Raw genomic sequence first — 20,001 nt, 5'->3', positions numbered from 1 at the left:
ATAAAACTTGACTGGTTTTACTTCTGAAATTGTGTCTGTTTGACGACACAACAAATATCAAATAGACAGCCATGAAAGTGTTAATGGATATTAACAGATTTGTTATGCTTATCAATACATCACTAGTCCACCCCTGGTTGCTGAGTGGTCAGTGCGATGGAATGTCATACCTAATGGCCCAGGTTCGATTCCTAGCTGAGTTGGAGACCTCTGATGGGAGGCCCTAGCCACACGGCATTTACATTTTTACAATACATCACTTTGAGATCATTACAATTATATATGTACAATTAGATGAATATAGACTAATATCTTATTGTCAGAGTGGTGATAGAAATGGGGAAACAGTTACATCCACAAAAACTGATGGCAAATTCAGAGCCATAGTGGTTAGTGAAGAAATAGTGGTTAGTGAACAAAAGTCTCCCAGAATGGTATTATTGTCAAGGTCTTCAGGAAATTCAAGGATGACTGAGCTAGTTGTGGTCATCAACATCATGAACCTTACAAGTGATTGATCTACTCACTATATTTTTCAAACTGATTTATTTGTCCAGGGTTATGAGGCAATAGAACAAAGAATTACAAACATAAAAAAATCACAGCATTGTCATAGCAAGCTGTGGCATGGTGAATTTATACAACTGCGATCATTGGGTGGTTTAGTTAAGTTTAAGACTTGATTAAAGAACCATCTGTCGTGTAACTCCGTGTACTTCATTGTCCAGTATCTTCATAGAACTTATAAAATTAATATATTAGGTTATAATATAGCAAGCATATTTTGTTGCTGGGTCTTCAGTCTGAAGACTGGTTTGGTGCTGCTGCTTACTGTAGTCAGCCATTACAGTTTTTACCCCCCTTCCACCACATACACACATACACAAAAACCTCAATTTCTTCTTACAGTCAATCTGTGCTATAAATTTCTATTATCCCCATTTCGATTCAGTACCATCTCACTAACAGTCTGATTTACCCATTAAATCTTCATTATTTTTTTGTAGCACCACATTCCAAAAGCTTCTTTCCTCTTCCTGTCTGAACTGTTTGTCATTCACATTTCACTTTTGTACAAGGTTCCACTCTAGACAAATAACTCATGTACACCATTGGCTTTTTTCCACTTCCAGAGACAGCTCGCAGTAGGTCCATAGTATATGATTCATGTAACATAAAAAGTTTACAGATATCCATAAGAATTCCATGAACGGCTGCTTCATGACCCTAATGGACAGTGCCAAGTGCAACTGTGAAGTCTGCTTGTGTCTGTGTATATGCGGATGGATATGGGTGTGTGTGCGAGTGTATACCTGTCCTTTTTTCCCCCTAAGGTAAGTCTTTCCGCTCCCGGGATTGGAATGACTCCTTACCCTCTCCCTTAAAACCCATATCCTTTTGTCTTTCCTTCTCCTTCCCTCTTTCCTGACGAGGCAACCGTTGGTTGCGAAAGCTAGAATTTTGTGTGTATGTTTGTGTTTGTTTGTGTGTCCATCAACCTGCCAGCACTTTTGTTTGGTAAGTCTCATCATCTTTCTTTTTAAATATATTTTTCCCACGTGGAATGTTTCCCTCTATTATAAACTACTATCTTACATTTATGGATATCACAAATACATTTTACCCAGATTTGGGGCACATGCTACCAGAACTCCACATCATAAAGCATGTGAAACAATCCTAAACAGAGTCAAACAATGGAATGTCCAGAACGGAATAAAACAATATTATGAAAATGATAGGTTGCTACTCACTGTATAAAGGAGACACTGATTCACAGGCAGGCACAACGGAAAGACTGCTATATATTTTAGCTTTTGGCCAAAAGTTCCTCTTCTAATGTAGAAAACTCTCTCTCTCTCTCTCTCTCTCTCTCTCTCTCTCTCTCTCTCTCTCACACACACACACACACACACACACACACACAAGCACAAGTCACACACACGACCACTGTCTCTGGCTGCTGTGGGTTCTAATAACTGCCCTCATGAACATATACAGTAATAAATTTTACATTAATAATTATGCATTAAAAACAGCAGTCAAGTAATAGGTTCTGTAGATTCTGGTAGGTCTCTCATTGGCATAGTTCATTATACTACTTTATGCTAGTATATTTAAAACTATTGTGGAACCTACTTAATCTAGTATATTCTAAACTTGCATCATTTCTGTTCCTTGCTACAGAATTATGGACAGAACTTGTGCAAGTTAAAGTCTTGGGCTGCTCTTTATTGAGAGAACAAACAAACAAAGACCAGGGTATGCATGGTCAATTTTAGTTCTTTGAAATGTGGCCAGCACGATTCTCTGTTTGGGTTGCATGTAATTGTTCTCAGTGCTTTCTTTGCTGCATAAAAACTATTTTGGCACCAGAGGCATTGTCTCACAGGACATTCCGATAAGTTCAGCGAGACTGGTTGGCTGGTTGGTTGATTTGGGAGAGGGGACTAAACAGCGAGGTCACCGGTCCCATCGAATTAGGGAAGGATGCGGAAGGAAGTTAGCCTTGCCCTTTCAAAGAAACCATCCCAGCATTTATGTGAAGCAAATTTGGGAATCATGGAAAACCTAAATCAGGATGTCTGGATGTGAGTTTAAACCATCATCCTCCCTCCAACACACACACACACACACACACACACACACACACACACACACACAAATATTTTTCCAGCCCTGGTTCCCAGAGAGCTCAACACGGGCACTAGAAATACAAAGGTCCTAGTTCAGATTGCAGCTAGGAGAACAGATTTGATTTCTTATTTAATTTCTTAGAAAGTATTACCTTCACATGTGTTAGACTGAGTAAACCTGTAATAGTGTTATACATAAGGCATTCTCAAAATTCTTACATAACAAAATCAAATCTAGGTCAGACCCAAAATTGTACTCAGGAAATGCATCATAGTAACAAAATAATTTTATCTCAAATTTTGCACATAAAATACTCACCACACGCATTCCCGTGTAATTCACGTTTTCATATTTGTCACCAGGTTTCTCAAAGGGAAATGTTCCGTCATATCCAGTCAGATAGCCTGAGAGAGCAATTAACATCTGTAAAAACAAATTTATTACATTAGAAATGAAATGTATATTGATAAAATATTTTTATTTTCTATTGCATATTAACAACAGTAAATTTTCCACCCTGACAGATAAATGGTCAGCGTGACAGACTGTCAATCCTCTGGGCCCGGGTTCGATTCCCGGCTGGGTCGAGAAATTTTCTCTGCCCAGGGACTGGGTGTTGTGCTGTCCTCATCATCGTCCTATCACCCTCATCGACTGCAGGTCGCCAAAGTGACATCAAATTGAAAGACCGGCACCAGGCGAATGGCCTGCTCGACGGGGGGCCCTAGCCATACGATTAAATAAATAAAAACAGTAAGTTGACCAGCACATGTACCAAAGATTTGCACACTCGGACATCACAGTACAGTTCCTTGCTTACTAACAGCACAAAAAAGTCTGTAACAAAATTTGCTCCTGTGTCTATCTTTGGTAGAAAATGGATTGCAAAGAAAGGCAATTTGGCAACACTGTATCACATCTCACAAACATTCTTCATGCAGCATTGCATAGCAGTGTTGCCCAATTAGCGCAGGAGGTAGAGTTTTACATTAGGACAGTCAAGTACAAGGGTTCAATTCCGTGTCAAGGTTTAACTTTCTTCCTCTCATCTTTGGGTCTGAGTGACCCATTTTTTAACTTTTCCCAACCTATCCATCATTCTGCCCCAAGGAACTAATAGTTTCAAAAGCTTGAATAGTGTTATCATTTTACTTTTATACATTGCTCCACAAAACATAAGTATGAGATAGATAAAGTAACATATTAACAACTCAATGGAAATGAATGAAAGTGAGGGAACATGTTGCCAGAGGTCTCCCAGTCATGCATAAACACTTGTACATCACATGGTGCGAGATCGGTGTGCATATAGTGCCGAATGGGGCTGACCCCACAACACCAGGCAGTTCAAGAAATGGGAAGTCAGTGTGTGTCACCAGTGAGCAGTTGCAGAGAACTGTGGTGGTGTTCTTCGTTATAACGTGGTCTGGAGACAATATCTGGATGACTTCACACAGAGAAGAAGCATTATGAGATTGGAAGAAAGGTTAAATGTGACTTGTGTAGCCCAGGTTTTTCATGTGCACTGGGTGCATTCCAAACCACAGGCACTGCTGCCTGAAGGAAGGGAGGTGATCGACTAATTTCAAACAGCAGATGACCACTACACTGTGCAACAAGCAAGAAGCTACCCCACATGAAGCAGCAGGCACAACTGCAACCACGTTTAACAGCACTGCAAAGCACACTCCTCCCTGCTCACTTCCCAGCAGCAGTTCACTGTCCCTTACCCTTATCCTGCTATCCCTCTCCATTCCCACCCTAGCCTCCCCCTTATTCCCACCCAGCTGCCTCTTCCCACCCAGCTGCCTCTCCCATCATGCACTGTTACTGCTGCTGGCAGTGTGGCTTCAGCTGCAAGATACTGCAGTCATGTGTGTGCGAGTTGTGTTTGCTGTGTGTGTGTGTGTGTGTGTGTGTGTGTCTATTTTTGATGAAGGATTTGTTGCCCAAAAGCTTATTTTGTGACAGCCTTTTTGTTGTGCCTATCTGCGACTCAGCATCTCTGCTATATGGTGAGCAGCAACTATCCTTTTCATAACACTGTTACATTTGATCCTGGATTTTCCATTGTTTGATATTTGCCTGACAGCTTTTCTTCCATCCTAGCCCAGTGCTTTTTTCCTTTGTTACTATTTTCTGATGTATTACTATATGCAATGTCCATCCTTCTTGCTCTTCTTTCCCATGTTTCTCTTGTTGCCTTACAAACCCCACAGCACACTCTACTTACAAGCCACACTGTATCAACTATCTCGGCCACACACAACAGATGGCTACAAGACCACACTGATTGTTGGTGCAGCACCTTATGTCCCAAATTACCCCCGTCGATATCATTAATCCTATACCTTCAAATTGATCATTCTCCATGTGTCACTGTCCCGTATTTTCATGTGTTATTTCCCACACCCTTCCGGTGCCACATGCTTTTGCATCTCATCCTATGAACCCCTCACCACCACCCCTGCTTCACTCTTTCTCCATTCTATCTCAGTTTGCACCCACTAATTTCACCTCATCCAGACACATCTGCCACCCCCCCCCCCCCTCCTCCTTTTCACACTTATCCACCCTCAGACCTGCTACCCACAGAAAAATATTTTTTTTTCTTTTTATTTATATCTTTGCTTTTATCTCATTGTGACTTAATGCCAATTTTAGTGAGTTTTCACCTTTGGCAACTGTTGACTTCCTCAGATTTCATATTGTTTCCTGATTTTTCTACCATTTCATCCTTATCATGATTTTTTCCCACGTATTTGGGTGTATTTTTGTGAATTTTTTCAGAAGTAATTCTACGTTATTTAGGTAATTTTTCGTGTTTTTTTCCCACCACCATAGATCCTTGCTCCTTCCATCTGCGTCAGTACAGAAGAGTTTCCTTATCCATAGCCAGAACCCCATCCCACATACTGTTCCTGCATTGTTGGTTAGGTCATGGAATCCCCCCAAAATGGCCTTACCATCACATTACCCATCTTCGGCTGCCACCCCTCCTTCCACAATGACCTCAATCTGTTCGGATTCTGCCTATCCTTAGTCCTCACCAACACAGTCCTGCAAAGCCATCTCATCCAAGCCCAAACCTTTTTGCACTGAATTACACTGTCCACCAGGGTTTCAACCACCTCTTATCATGCCCTGAAATGAGAAATGTCCTGCCAACTATCCTTCTTACCCCTCCCACAGTGGTATTCCACTGTCCATCAAACCTACACAGTATACTCATCCATTCCTACATAACCCCTGCTCCCAACCCCTTACCTCATGACTCATATCCCTGTAACAGACCTAGATGCAAGACCTGTCCCATACATCCTCCTACCACCACCTACTCCAGTCCAGTCACAAACATCACCTATCCCATCAAATGCAGGCCTACCTGTGAAACCACTCATGTGATCTATAAGCTAAGCTGCAACCACCGTGCTGCATTCTATGTGGCCATGACAATCAACAAGCTGTCTGTCTGTATGAATGGCCACTGACAAACTGTGGCCAAGAAACAAGTAGACCACCTGTTGCTGAGCCCCACATGACACCCTTCATTTTAATGACTGCTTCACAGACTGTGCCATGTGGATCCTTCCCACCAACACCAGCTTACCTGAACTGCACAGGTGGGAACTCTCCCTATATCCTAAGTTCCTGTAACCCTGCTGGCCTCAACATTTGTTAGTCATTGTCCATTCCCTGTTCCCATTCCAGCACTACTTAGCCCTCTATTCCACCAAAACACCAAGCCTTTTTACTTCTCTCCTTTTCCACTTCCCCCACTCCTTACCCCACCCTCCATATAACTTCCCAACGGCGCGTCATCACTACACACTCCCAGCAACACTTTACTGTCCCCCAACCCAACCCTGCTATCCCTCCCCCTCCCCATCCAGCCTCCTCCAACCCCCACCCAGTTGCCTCTCCCATCATGCACTGCTGCTCCTACTTCTGCTGCTGCCCGCAGTGTGGCTTCAGCTGCCAGAGACTGCAGTCGTGTGTGTGTTGTCTATTTTGACAAGAGCCTTGTTGGCTGAAAGTTTATTTTGTGACAGTCTTTTTGCTGTAACTATCTGCAACTCAGCATCTCTGCTATATGGTGAGTAGCGACTATCCTTTCCATAATATTGTTACATTCCATCCTGGATTTTTCATTATATGACACTGTACTTTTTCTTTCTTGCTCTGTTCGTAACGAACACTGGTAACAGAGACAAACTGGGAAGTAGTCACAACTGACATGTAGATCATATAATACTTTCCATTGATCAAAATGAATTTCAGTGAGACCAAATAGTGAGCTCAGTGGCCAATAAAGACAATGTGGGGTAGCAAGTGCTTTTGACAGCTAGTGACAGCTGTGAGTTAAAAAAGAATGAGAGAGAGAGAGGGACTGCCTCTCCGTTCCAAGGCCAAGGCTAGTTTGTGGCAGCCATAATGTTATGCAACTGCATACATAAAATTTTAATATTTTTATAATCATGTAACCCCATGAACCATGGACCTTGCTGTTGGTGGGAAGGCTTGGATGCCTCAGTGATACAGAGAGGCCAGACAAATGTGTGGTTCCAGAAGAGGGGCAGCAGCCTTTTCAGTACTTGCAGGGGCAACAGTCTGGATGATTGACTGATCTGCCCTTGTAACATCAGCCAAAACGGCCTTGCTGTGCTGATACAGTGAATGGCTGGAAGCAGGACGAAACTTCAGCCGTAATTTTTCCCAAGAGCATGAAGCTTCACTGTGTGGTTAAATGATGATGGCGTCCTCTTGGGCAAAATATTACGGAGGTAAAATAGTCCCCCATTCGGATGTCTGGGTGAGAACTACTCAGGAGGACGTCGTTATCAGGAGAAAGAAAACTGGCGTTCTACGGATCGGAGGGTGGAATGACAGATCCCTTTATCCAGCAGGTAGGTTAGAAAATTTAAAAATGGAAATGGATAGGTTAAAGTTAGATATAGTGGGAATTAGTGAAGTTCAGTGGCAGGAGAAACAAGACTTCTAGTCAGGTGAATACAGGGTTATAAATATAATCCAGGAGTGGGTTTAATAATGAATTAAAAAAATGCAAATAAGCTACTATGAACAGCATAGTGAATGCATTATTGTAGCCAAAACAGACACGAAGCCCACACCTACCACTGTAGCACAAATTTATATGCCAACTAGCTCTGCAGATGGTGAAGAAGTTGAAGAAAAGTATGGTGAAATTATTCAGATAGTTAAGGGAGACGAAAATTTAATAGTCATGGGGGACTGGAATTCAACTGTAGGAAAAGGGAGAAGGAAAAGTAGTAGGTGAAAATTGACTGGGGGTAAGGAATGAAAGAGGAAGCTGCCTCGTAGAGTTTTGCACAGAGCATAACTTAATCATAGCTAACACTTGGTTTAAGAATCAAGAAAGAAGACTGTGCACATGGAAGAGGCCTGGAGATACTGGAAGGTTACAGATAGATTATATAATGGTAAGACAGAGATTTAGGAACCACGTTTTAAATTGTAAGACATTTCCAGGGACAGTGTGGACTCCGACCACAATTTATTGGTTATGAACTGTGGATTACAACTGAAGAAACTGCAAAAAGGTAGGAATTTAAGGAGATGGGACCTGGATAAACTGAAAGAACCAGAGGTTGTACAGAGTTTCAGAGAGAGCATTAGGAAATAGTTGACAAGATCAGGGGAAAGAAAGACAGTAGAAGAAGAATGGGTAGCTTTGAGAGATGAAATAGTGAAGGCAGCAGAGGATCACATAGGTAAAAAGACGAGAGCTAGCAGAAATCTTAGGGTTACAGAAGAGATATTGAATTTAATTCATGACAGGAGAATATATAAAAATGCAGTAAATGAAGCAGGTGAAACGGAATAGAAACATCTCAAAAATGAGATCGACAGGAATTGCAAAATGGCTTATCAGGGATGGCTAGAGGACAAATGTAAGGATGTACAGGCATATCTCACTAGGGGTAAGATAGATACTGCCTACAGGAAAATTAGAGAGACCTTTGGAGAAAAGAGAGCCACTTGTATGAATATCAAGAGCACAGATGGGAAACCAGTCCTAAGCAAAAAAGGGAAAGAAGAAGGTGCAACGAGTACATAGAGGATCTATACAAGAGCGATGTACTTGACGGCAATATTATGGAAATGGAAGAGGACAAAGATGAAAATGAAAGGAGAGATATGATATTGCAAGAAGAATTTGACAAAGCACTGAAAGAGCCAAGTCGAAACAAGGCCCCGGGAGTAGACAACATTCCATTGGAACTACTGACAGCCTTGGGAGAGCCAGCCTTGGGAGAGTCAGCCATTACAAAACTCTTCCATCTTGTGAGCAAGATGTATGAGAAACTGGGGAAATGTGTTCAGACTTCAAGAAGAATATAATAATTCCAATCCCAAAGAAATCAGGTGCCGACAGGTGTGAAAATTACTGAACTATCACTTTAATAAGTCATGGTTGCAAAATACTAACACAAATCCTTTACAAACGAATGGAAAAAATGGTAAAAGCCAACCTCAGGGATGATCAGTTTGGATTCTGCAGAAATGTTGGAACACACGAGGCAATACTGACCCTATGACTTATCTTAGAAGGTAGGTTAAGAAAAGGCAAACCTACATTTTTAGTATTTGTAGACTTAGCAAAAGCTTTTCACAATGTTCACTGGAATACTCTCATTCAAATTCTGAAGGAGGCAGCTGTAAAATACAGGAAGCAAACGGCTATTTACAATTTTTACTGAAACCAGATGGCAGTTTCAAAAGTCAAGGGGCAGGAAAGGGAAGCAGTTCTTGAGAAGAGAGTGAGACAGAGTTGTAGCCTATCCCCAATGTTATTCAATATGAATATTGAGCAAGCAGTAAAGGAAACAGAAGAAAGAAAATAGTACGAATTAAAATCCGTGGAGAAGAAATAAAGACTTCGAGGTTTGCCAATGACATTGTAATAATGTCAGGGACACCAAAGGACCTGGAAGAGCAGCTGAACGAAACAGACAGTGTCTTGAAAGGAAAGCTATTTACAATTTGTACAGAAACCAGATTGCAGTTATAAGAGTCGAGGGACATGAAAGGGAAGCAGTGGTTGGTAAGGGAGTGAGACAGGGTTGTAGCCTCTCCCCGATGTTATTCAATCTGTATATTGAGCAAGCAGTAAAGGAAACAAAAGAAAAGTTCGGAGTAGGTATTAAAATCCATGGAGAAGAAATAAAAACTTTGTGGTACGCCGATGACATTGTAATTCTGTCAGAGAGAGCAAAGGACTTGGAAGAGCAGTTGAACGGAATGGACAGTGTCTTGAAAGGAGGGTATAAGATGAACATCAACAAAAGCAAAATGAGGATAATGGAATGTAGTCGAATTAAGTTGGGTGATGCTGAGGGAATTAGATCAGGAAATGAGACACTTAAAGTAGTACAGGAGTTTTGCTATTTGGGGAGCAAAATAACTGATGATGGTCGAAGTAGAGAGCATATAAAATGTAGACTGGCAATGGCAAGGAAAGCGTTTCTGAAGAAGAAAAATTTGTTAACATCCAGTATAGATTTAAGTATCAGGAAGTCCTTTATGGAAGTATTTGTATGGAGTGTAGCCAAGTATGAAAGTGAAACACGAATGACAAACAGTGTACACAAGAAGAGTATAGAAGCTTTTGAAATGTGGTGCTATAGAAGAATGCTGAAGATTAGATGGGTAATCATGTAAGCAATGAGGAGATACTGAATAGAATTGGGGAGAAGAGAAATTTGTGGCACAACATGACTAGGAGGAGGGATCAGTCGGTAGGACACATTCTGAGGCGTCGAGGGATCACCAATTTATTATTGGAGGGAAGCGGGAGACCAAGAGATATATACACACTAAGCAGATTGAGAAGGATGTAGGTTGCAGTAGTTATTCGGAGATGAAGAGGCTTGCACAGGATAGAGTAGCATGGAGAGCGGCATCAAACCAGTCTCTGGACTGAAGACCACAACATCAAAACACATGTAAATTGATAATAAAATTGTGTATAAACATATAAAAGTGATGAATCTAGAATTTGAACATCACCAGATAAATAGTTTCTCCAAAAATCAATTATCCAGGTGAATTTAAAGATACAAAGTTAACTTCTTAATAGTATGGGTATTTTTGTATAAAAAATTGTACAGTAGTAGACTGGGCTTATCCATTACAGATGTTTAAGAACCTGTGACTGTTTATTCAATACAAATACAAAAACCTTTCAGATCTATTCAGGCTCATCTTCAGGTTCAAAGACTGGTTTATGGACTGAATAACCATTAAAGGAAAAAAAAAACTGGTAGAAGTTTTCTGTGTTTAAATTTAACATCAGTGTCTTGTAAAATTACTTTCAAAGACTGTAGGTATAAGTTAGAATACAGAAGTTACAGCACCATATTCTGTCTAGAAAATGAGACTGATGTACCAGTTTCAAAAGGATTAATGTAATTTAAATGGGTACAGCAAAGACAGAATGAACAGTTCAGAGGATAAAGACCACATGAAGTTTCATTTAAAACATCATACCAACCACATTTATTACGGTATACACTGTTGTCCATCTAAAATTCAACAACAAGAAAGACTGGAGATATCACAGCCAAATTGATTTGGGAAATACACATTGTACAATGATCATGTAATTGGAAATATGGGTCCATGTGAAATGAGGAAGATGATAAAATCACTATTGAGTGTTGTTACCATAACTGGCTATAGCTGCTGCTACATGTTCAGCATTAAATCAAAGAGGCTCTGGATGAGTTGTTCAGGTATAGCAGTCCATGCTGCTTGCACATATTGCCACAGCTGATCTGGTGTAGCTGCATGTTGCATGTCCTGGGCCAGTCATTCCACAATCATGAACCAGACATTTTCAATAGGCAAGAGATCGGGAGAACAGAGAGGCCAAGGCAGCAATGCAATCTGATTGGTGATGAAAAACATCTTGATCATTGTGCACTATTGGTGGTCACGCTTTATTGTGTTGCAATGCGGCCATCAGCAAGTTCCAAAGGTATGAGAGGACAACAGGCTCCAAAACTTTGTAAATGTAATGCTGGTTGGTTAGCATACTGGTAATGTGTACTAGGGTGTTGTGGGAGCAGAATCCAACACCATCCCAAACCATAATATTGGATGCAGGACCAGTATGGTGATACATAAGGCAACCATTCAACAGTCCCTCACCACAGTGTCTCCAGATTCTAATCTGACCATCATTGTGGTACAGGCAGAATCAGGATTTGTCGGTAGAAACAAATGTTGTTCCATTCAGTTGCCCATATCTATTGTTCAATACACCATTGCCAGCACAAACACCTGTGGCACTGACTCAGTGGTAAATGCAGCAATGGACGTCTTGTGGACAGTCCACTCTGCAGCAAACAACATCAAATGGTACGTGTGGACACTGCTTGTTGCACAACAGATCAAATTTGTTGTGATACAGTTTGTGATGAGGCAGAGTGATCCACCACTGCCATGTGCACAACATGCCTGTCATCACATGTAGTGGTGCAATGAGATGAGGGCAACCGGTCCTGTTGATTCGTTGTTCCATTCTGCATCTAGGAATTACAGATCCACATCACAGTTGCTTGGTTCTGTCCAACATGATCACTGACTTCTCTGATGGATAATCTTCAATCCCTATAGGCAACTATTCTTCTTCAGTTGAACTCCGAAACATGCTGAAAAGGCACTCACTGTCCTGTACTGAAGATGCTTACACAAAACAACCACACAAAAGGACAATTCCACTACATCTGCGTGACCACCTGTTCACCCTTTTACACCGAAATGCTTATCATGTGCATCTCTTGTCGCCACAAACACATGCAGCAATTTTCATCCGATTTGTATGCTTCCTTCAGGATGCTGAATTTTGGGTGGCCTGCTGTGTGTAAACAAAATTTACATGAAATGTCCCCTACAGATAGACTCACAGTAAGGAAAAATTAGAGTGTCAATGCAATTTCAATTGGGAAAGTTACCAGAAATTTAGGGTCCGAAGAGGGTACTTTTAGAACACAGGGGTAGGTGCACAGGCAATTTATAAATGGTCGCTCCATTTATTGGACTGCACTAAGACCATATAATCAAGCCTGCAGAAACCTCATGGCTCAGTCATTTTGTCAATTGTGTGTTTAACAGTCAGTCAACAGGACAGTGCCAGAGTTTCATGACGGTTTACATTTTGCAGTTAGTAGCTACGAAAATGTGCCTCAGATGGTTGTCTGCATACTAGCTCTGAGAGAGCAAGGTTTCAGTTGATTTGGACTGTTTAAAATTTAACATTAACTGCAAGTTAGAGGTGGCAAAAAATAATGTAACTGATAGAAATAACCGGTTACTGAGAAGTAACGGTTACTGCGATAACTGTTCCTCTGATACAGGCAGTTATTTCAATAACTGTCTAGTGTTAAAAGTGCCTCACGCCATCTGTTGACCGAAGATCGTACTATGCTTTCCCGTCAACTCATCGGAGATCTGGCTACAAACGAAGGAAAGTGATAGACCATTTGGAAGGTGTTTTATAGGCCATGGGAATAACTGTGAGACTGCGCACCATCTGTTGATAAGAACTGTGTACTATTTTGTGTGCCTTTGTTACTTTTAGCACAAACAATTAAATAAAGTTAATGTCCAAGCGGTCGCTGATAGGAGCTGCAGTACAGGCATTAATAAGTACAATCGTTCCCTTGAGCCACAGCCTTATATGTCAATTTAGCTTGGACGGGTAGTATAAAGAGAGTTACCATAAGGAATTCGAGAGACTATGAAAATAACTGTCAGAGATCGGTATTTTCCTCTGGCAGTTATTGTTATTGGGTCACAGTTCTCGTTCTCTGGCAGTTATTGGACTACCACTACAGGTAACCTGGAAGTTGGTAACGGAATAACTGTGTGTGTGTGTTCCTGACACAGTGACTCCAGTCTTAGACCCCAGTGATATTTCCAGACAGGATAGTTACTGCAGCGAACAAATATTTTCGTACTTCTTCGGAAATAGCCGCTGGCCATCGCGAATGATAAATAACATGTCAGAAAATATAACATAATACATTTGAATATTATTATTATTATTTTTATTTTTATATAGTTATTATAATTATCATCCTCATCATTTGTCTGGAGATTGTCAAAATATGTGAACATACTACAGTAACTGCTAATATTTACAGAATTGATACACTGTCAGAATAAAACAGACTTATGCACTTTTAATAAATTTATCATACACAGAATACCCAATCTTGACTGTTGCAACCAAGTGCTGTCAAAACTGAAATATAGCAGAATTTTTACCTAAGCTGGTCTATCAGTCTCTGTTACAATATTCATCTACAGAGTAGAAGGAGGGGTCAATGGAAGCGTCTGATTCCACCCGTCTGCTTCGACGTAAAGGTGTTGTGGTGTGTGAATGTCATTACGGCACAGTGTTTATGAGTTGGTTTTTGTGTGTGCATGTGCGTGTGGGGGTGGGAGGGGGGGGGGGAGGGGGGGCTGGCCGATCTTTTTTGTAGTGCCGGAATTTACTGGTGGTAATTAATTTTTTTTCTAGTTGTGATGTTTTGTGTATTTATGGAGTATTGAATGTGTTTTAATTTATGTACGGACGTTTGATTTGTGGATTTTTGGGGGTTGTGGTTTTGGTTTCATTGTTCGCAGTTGTAGGTGTTGGTTTTTTGGCATCAGTAGTTGTGGTGGACCTATATAGGTCACTGGCCGCCCCGGTAGCTGAGTGGTCAGCGTGACAGACTGTCAATCCTAAGGGCCCGGGTTCGATTCCCGGCTGGGTCGGAAATTTTCTCCGCTCAGGGACTGGGTGTTGTGTTGTCCTAATCATCATCATTTCATCCCCATCGACGCGCAGGTCGCCAAAGTGGCGTCAAATCGAAAGACCTGCATCAGGCGAACGGTCTACCCAACGGGAGGCCCTAGCCACACGACATTTCCATTTCCATAGGTCACTGGAAATTATCGATTTCCATTTTCATAGTTGTAGGTGTTGATGTTTTGGTATCGTCATCTGAGGTTGATCTATGTAGGTCAAGGGAAATGTCCGATTCCAATTTTCATACTTTTAGTTGTGGGTATTGGTGTTTTGGTATGGTCACCTATGGTTGACCTATATTGTTCAAGGGAAGTGTCCGATTCCTGCAGATTTTTGTTGGTGTAGCAGAATGCTGTATTTTTATTTTTTTTATTTTTCTTTTACTCTTCATTTTGTGTTTTGGGATAATGGTGGTTTTTTTTCTGGCTTGTCCTCACCCTAAAACCCCCAACTCGCCGCAGTTCTCCCGTTGGTTTGATTGTATTTTTGGTGGGAGATGTTATTGTATTATTTACATGTATCTTTGTGTTTGTTGCCATGTGTATGTAGTGACGTCATAGACACACTTAAAATAGCCATTTCCGGCATATTGATGACGTCCTGGGTCAAAGCAGACGGGTGGAATCGGTGACTTCTGTATCAAAAAGTCTTTCAAACACTCTGAAAACCGTGCTTTATCTGAAACCAAGTTTTTAATGGTTGCTGACTTGCTGGCAGTTTATTGAAAATGCATGTTCCTGAATATTGGACCCCTTTTCGACAAAGGTAATTGATTTTAAGTCTTTATGTAGATTGCTGTTCCTATTTCTAGTACTGATATTATGTATTGAGCTATTGGATGGAAATAATTGTAACAAATTTCATCATCATCATCATCATTTAAAACTGATTATGCCTTTCAGCATTCAGTCTGGAGCATATCCCCCTTATAAAATTCCTCCATGGTCCCCTATTCAGTGCTAACATTGGTGCCTCTTCTGATGTTAAACCTATTACTTCAAAATCATTCTTAACTGAATCCAGGTACCTTCTCCTTGTTCTGCCCTGACTCCTCCTACCCTCTACTGCTGAACCCATGAGTCTCTTGGGTAACCTTGCTTCTTCCATGCGTGTAACATGACCTCACCATCCAGGCCTGTTCGCCCTGACTGCTACATCTATAGAGTTCATTCCCAGTTTTTCTTTGATTTCCTCATTGTGGACGCCCTCCTGCCACTGTCCCCATCTACTAGTACCTGCAATCATCCTAGCTACTTTCATATCTGTAACCTCAACTTTGTTGATAAGATAACCTGAATCCACCCAGCTTTCGCTCCCATACAACAAAGTTGGTCGGAAGATTGAACGGTGCATAGATAACTTAGTCTTGGCACTGACTTCCTTCTTGCAGAAAAGAGTAGATCGTAGATGAGCGCTCACTGCATTAGCTTTGCTACACCTCGCTTCCAGTTCTTTCACTATGTTGCCATCCTGTGAGAATATGCATCCTAAGTACTTGAAACCGTCCACCTGTTCTAACTTTGTTCCTCCAATTTGGCACTCAATCCGTTTATATTTCTTTCCCACTGACATTACTTTCGTTTTGGAGATGCTAATCTTCATACCATAGTCCTTACATTTCTGATATAGCTCTGAAATATTACTTTACAAACTTTCAATCGAATCTGCCATCACAACTAAGTCATCCGTATATGCAACTTATTTTGTGTTCACATATCTTGATCTCACCCAGCCAACTGTTTTCAACATATGATCCATAAATAATATGAACAACAGTGGAGACAGGTTGCAGCCCTGTCTTACCCCTGAAACTACTCTGAACCATGAACTCAATTTACCGTCAACTCTAACTGCTGCCTGACTATCCATGTAAAGACCTTCAATTGCTTGCAAAAGTTTGCCTCCTATTCCATAATCTCATAGAACAGACAATAACTTCCTCCTAGGAACCTGGTCATATGCCTTTTCTAGATCCATAAAGCATACATACAATTCCCTGTTCCACTCAAACACTTCTCCATTATTTTCCGTAAGCTAGAGATCTGGTCCTGACAACCTCTAAGAGGCCTAAACCCACACTGATTTTCATCCAATTTGTCCTCAACTAATACTCGCACTTTCCTTTCAACAATATCTGAGAAGATTTTACCCACAACACTGATTAAAGAGATACCTCTGTAGTTGTTACAATCTTTTCTGTTTCCATGTTTAAAGATTGGTGTGATTACTGCTTTTGTCCAGTCTGATGGAAACTGTCCCGACTCCCGGGCCATTTCAATTATCCTGTGTAGCGATTTAAGACCTGACATTCCACTGTATTTGATGAGTTCCGACTTAATTTCATCCACCCCAGCTGCTTTATTGCACTGCAATCTATTGACCATTTTCTCCACTTCCTCAAATGTGATCCTATTTCCATCATCATTCCTATCCCATTCTACCTCGAAATTTGAAACATTGCTGATCGCATTTTCACCTACATTGAGCAACTCTTCAAAATATTCCCTCCATCTGCCCAAGGCATCCACAGGATTCACCAGCAGTTTTCCTGACCTGTCCAAAATACTTGTCATTTCCTTCTTACCTCCCTTTCGAAGACTGCTAATTACACTTCAGAATGGTTTTCCAGCAGCTTGACCCATAGTCTCCAACCTGTTTCCAAAGTCTTCCCAAGATTTCTTCTTGGATGCTGCAATTATCTGTTTGGCTTTGTTTCCTTTTTCAACATAACTTTCTCTGTCTACCTGAGCCATTTTTGATACGCCTTCTTTTTCCTTTTACAGGCTGCCTTGACTGTGTCATTCCACCAAGCTGTTTGCTTCATCCTACTTTTACACACTACCATTCCAAGACACTCTTTAGCACTTCCAGTACTGTGTCCCTGTACCTTGTCCATTCCTTTTCCAATGACTGTAATTGACTACATTCAACTAACTGGTACCTTTCTGAGATCGCTGTTATGTACTTGTGCTTGATTTCCTTATCCTGAAGTTTCTCCACTCTTATCCTCCTACATATGGACCTGACCTCCTGCACTTTCGGCCTCACAATCCCAATTTCACTGCAGATTAAATAATGATCAGTGACATCAAAGAATCCCCTGAATACACATGTATCCCTCACAGCCTTCCTGAATTCCTGATCTGTTATTATATAGTCAATGACAGATCTGGTTCCCCTGCCTTCCCAAGTATACTGGTGAATGTTCTTATGTTTAAAAAAGGAGTTTGTGATTACTAAGCCCAAACTCGCACAGAAATCCAAGAGTTGTTTCCCGTTCCTGTTGGCCTCCATATCCTTACCCATAACCTTTTCATACCCTTCTGTTCGATTTCCAATCGTGGCATTAAAATCACCCATGAGCAGAACACTGTCCTTGTCCTTTACTCTAACAACTACATCACTGAGTGCCTCATAAAAACTATCCATCTTGTCTTGATCTGTCCCTTCACAATGCAAATATACTGACACAATCCTAATTTTCTTGCTAGACACTGTCAAATCTATCCACATCAGTCGTTCATTTACATACCTTACTGCAACTACGCTGGGTTCCATTTCTTTCCTGATGTAAAGCCCTACACCCCATTGTGGTATTCCTGCTTTGACTCCTGACAGGTAGACCTTGTATTCTCCCACTTCCTCTTCTTTCTCACCCCTTACCCGAATGTCACTAACAGCTAAAACGTCCAGCCCCATCTTACTTGCAGCCTCTGCCAGCTCTACCTTCTTCCCAGAGTAGCCCCCATTGATATTAATGGCTCCCCATATCATTACCATTTGTTTGCCAAGTCGTACCTTAGGAGTCCCTGGTTCATTAAGGAATAAATATACTAGGAAGCAGTGGTTAGAATACAAAGTTCCTTGAACAGGTTCCTACATGATGTTCTTGAATTTGTACCACAAATGATTTTTTACATGTTTTTACATGCAAAAAACTTTTGCACCGTTTGATGAGTTACAACAGAATATGATCCCTTATGAAATAATAGAATGAAAATATGTAAGCTTTTCTATATTTATGTCTCCTACATCTAACATCATTCTCACTGTAAATACAGACTTGTTTAGGTGCTTCATCAATTCTGTGGTATGCCGTTCCCAACTGTATTTATTGTTGAGTTGTAGTCTCAGAAATGTAACACTGTTAACCTTTTCGATCTGCATGTCTTCATATGTTATAAACATGCTGTAGCTGCAGAAATCGAGCAGCTTCCAAATCTCACATAAAACTTGGATTAGCGTACTCACACTTTCCCCAATAAGACTATCTTGTACAGGACGAGTAAATGAATCTGTCACATTACGTATATTTTTGGTTGCATTACAAGGCTGTACATTTATTCTATTAAGTGAGCAGCACAAGAAATTAAGCTTCAAATTTAACCTACAGTATTCAGTTTACATATTACTTCACACTTAAAAATGCATGTTATTAACATTTTACTAAAACAGTGCTGTGGCGAAGTTCCGCGTACTTTCTGTTGCAGCTGCGAAGGTAATATTTCTAATAGCGACCGATAACCTACATACATATAATATGAAACACTAATAATCATTCTAACATCAACTAAAATGTACCCGGAGTTAATTAGCTAAAGTTAAGACATGATTCATACAACTTTCCTGCCATTTCAAACTACTCGCAGTTATACTAATAACTAAACTGATGGATTCCAACTATGTCGTTATTTAACTGTAGCCCTGTCGGAGTATTCGGTATTCGCTTGCGAAAAATAACTTGACAGTTATTAATAACCGTTAAAAATGACGGTTATCAAAGAATAACTGGATCTGTGATAACAGTTACTCCAGAATAACCGTTTGGCCCACCTCTACTGCAAGTAATTGCCTCATCTGTTTTGGTCTCTCTCTCTCTCTCTCTCTCTCTCTCTCTCTCTCTCTCTCACACACACACACACACACACACACACACACACACACACCTTTCACAACAGAGGTTAAAAAAAGGGCCTTTGCATACCATCACGTTTTAGAGTTCTGTACCTCAATTGATATATAAGACGAAACCCTTACAGGATCACTTTTCAATTAATTCATTTTCCCCAGCCAAAAAATCAAATATAAATGAAACCTATTGAGAGAAGCAAAGCAATTTTGTTGAGTTTTTAACACACAATAAACAAAACAAAATTAGTAAATACTTATCTGTGAGCCAAGTAAATTCGCTATGAGTTTGCATTTGTGTAGGCAGGATTGCGACACTTAATTCTGTCACTGATGTACACTGGTTCTTTGGTGTGCTACGAAGCTAACAGTGCCATTTACTCATTCTTTAGTGTATTGCAATATCACTAAGGTAAACATCAGAACTAAGCATATTCCTAAAACTTTAAATTATGGTATCTTTTTCCCCATGATCTGATTTTGATCATAAAAAACCTGTTTTCTTTAGCCCAAGCTATGCTCATGTTAACTGTGAAAACCCCATGAAAATCTGTAGGTAGTTTTTGAGATTAGCATGTTCAAATAGACAGACAAGGCAGTCTTAGATAAAA

At 40.6% G+C, this 20,001-nt stretch overlaps 1 protein-coding gene across 3 annotated transcripts in view; it reads right to left on the bottom strand.

Moving 5' to 3' along the window:
- Nucleotides 1-20,001, bottom strand: part of LOC126187397 (protein O-mannosyl-transferase 2) — a 191,214-nt gene that overhangs the window by 94,215 nt on the left and 76,998 nt on the right. For all 3 annotated transcript variants that reach the window (XM_049928456.1, XM_049928455.1, XM_049928454.1), the window contains one exon: nucleotides 2,956-3,060. In XM_049928456.1, the coding sequence (XP_049784413.1) occupies nucleotides 2,956-3,060 (105 nt within the window). The remainder of the gene's footprint in view (nucleotides 1-2,955; nucleotides 3,061-20,001) is intronic.

Source organism: Schistocerca cancellata, chromosome 5, assembly GCF_023864275.1.
Source record: "Schistocerca cancellata isolate TAMUIC-IGC-003103 chromosome 5, iqSchCanc2.1, whole genome shotgun sequence".
In the NCBI taxonomy this organism is placed as follows: Eukaryota; Metazoa; Arthropoda; class Insecta; order Orthoptera; family Acrididae; genus Schistocerca; species Schistocerca cancellata.
Note: the sequence above shows the minus strand (reverse complement) of the source record. Positions and strands in the feature narration are given on the sequence as shown.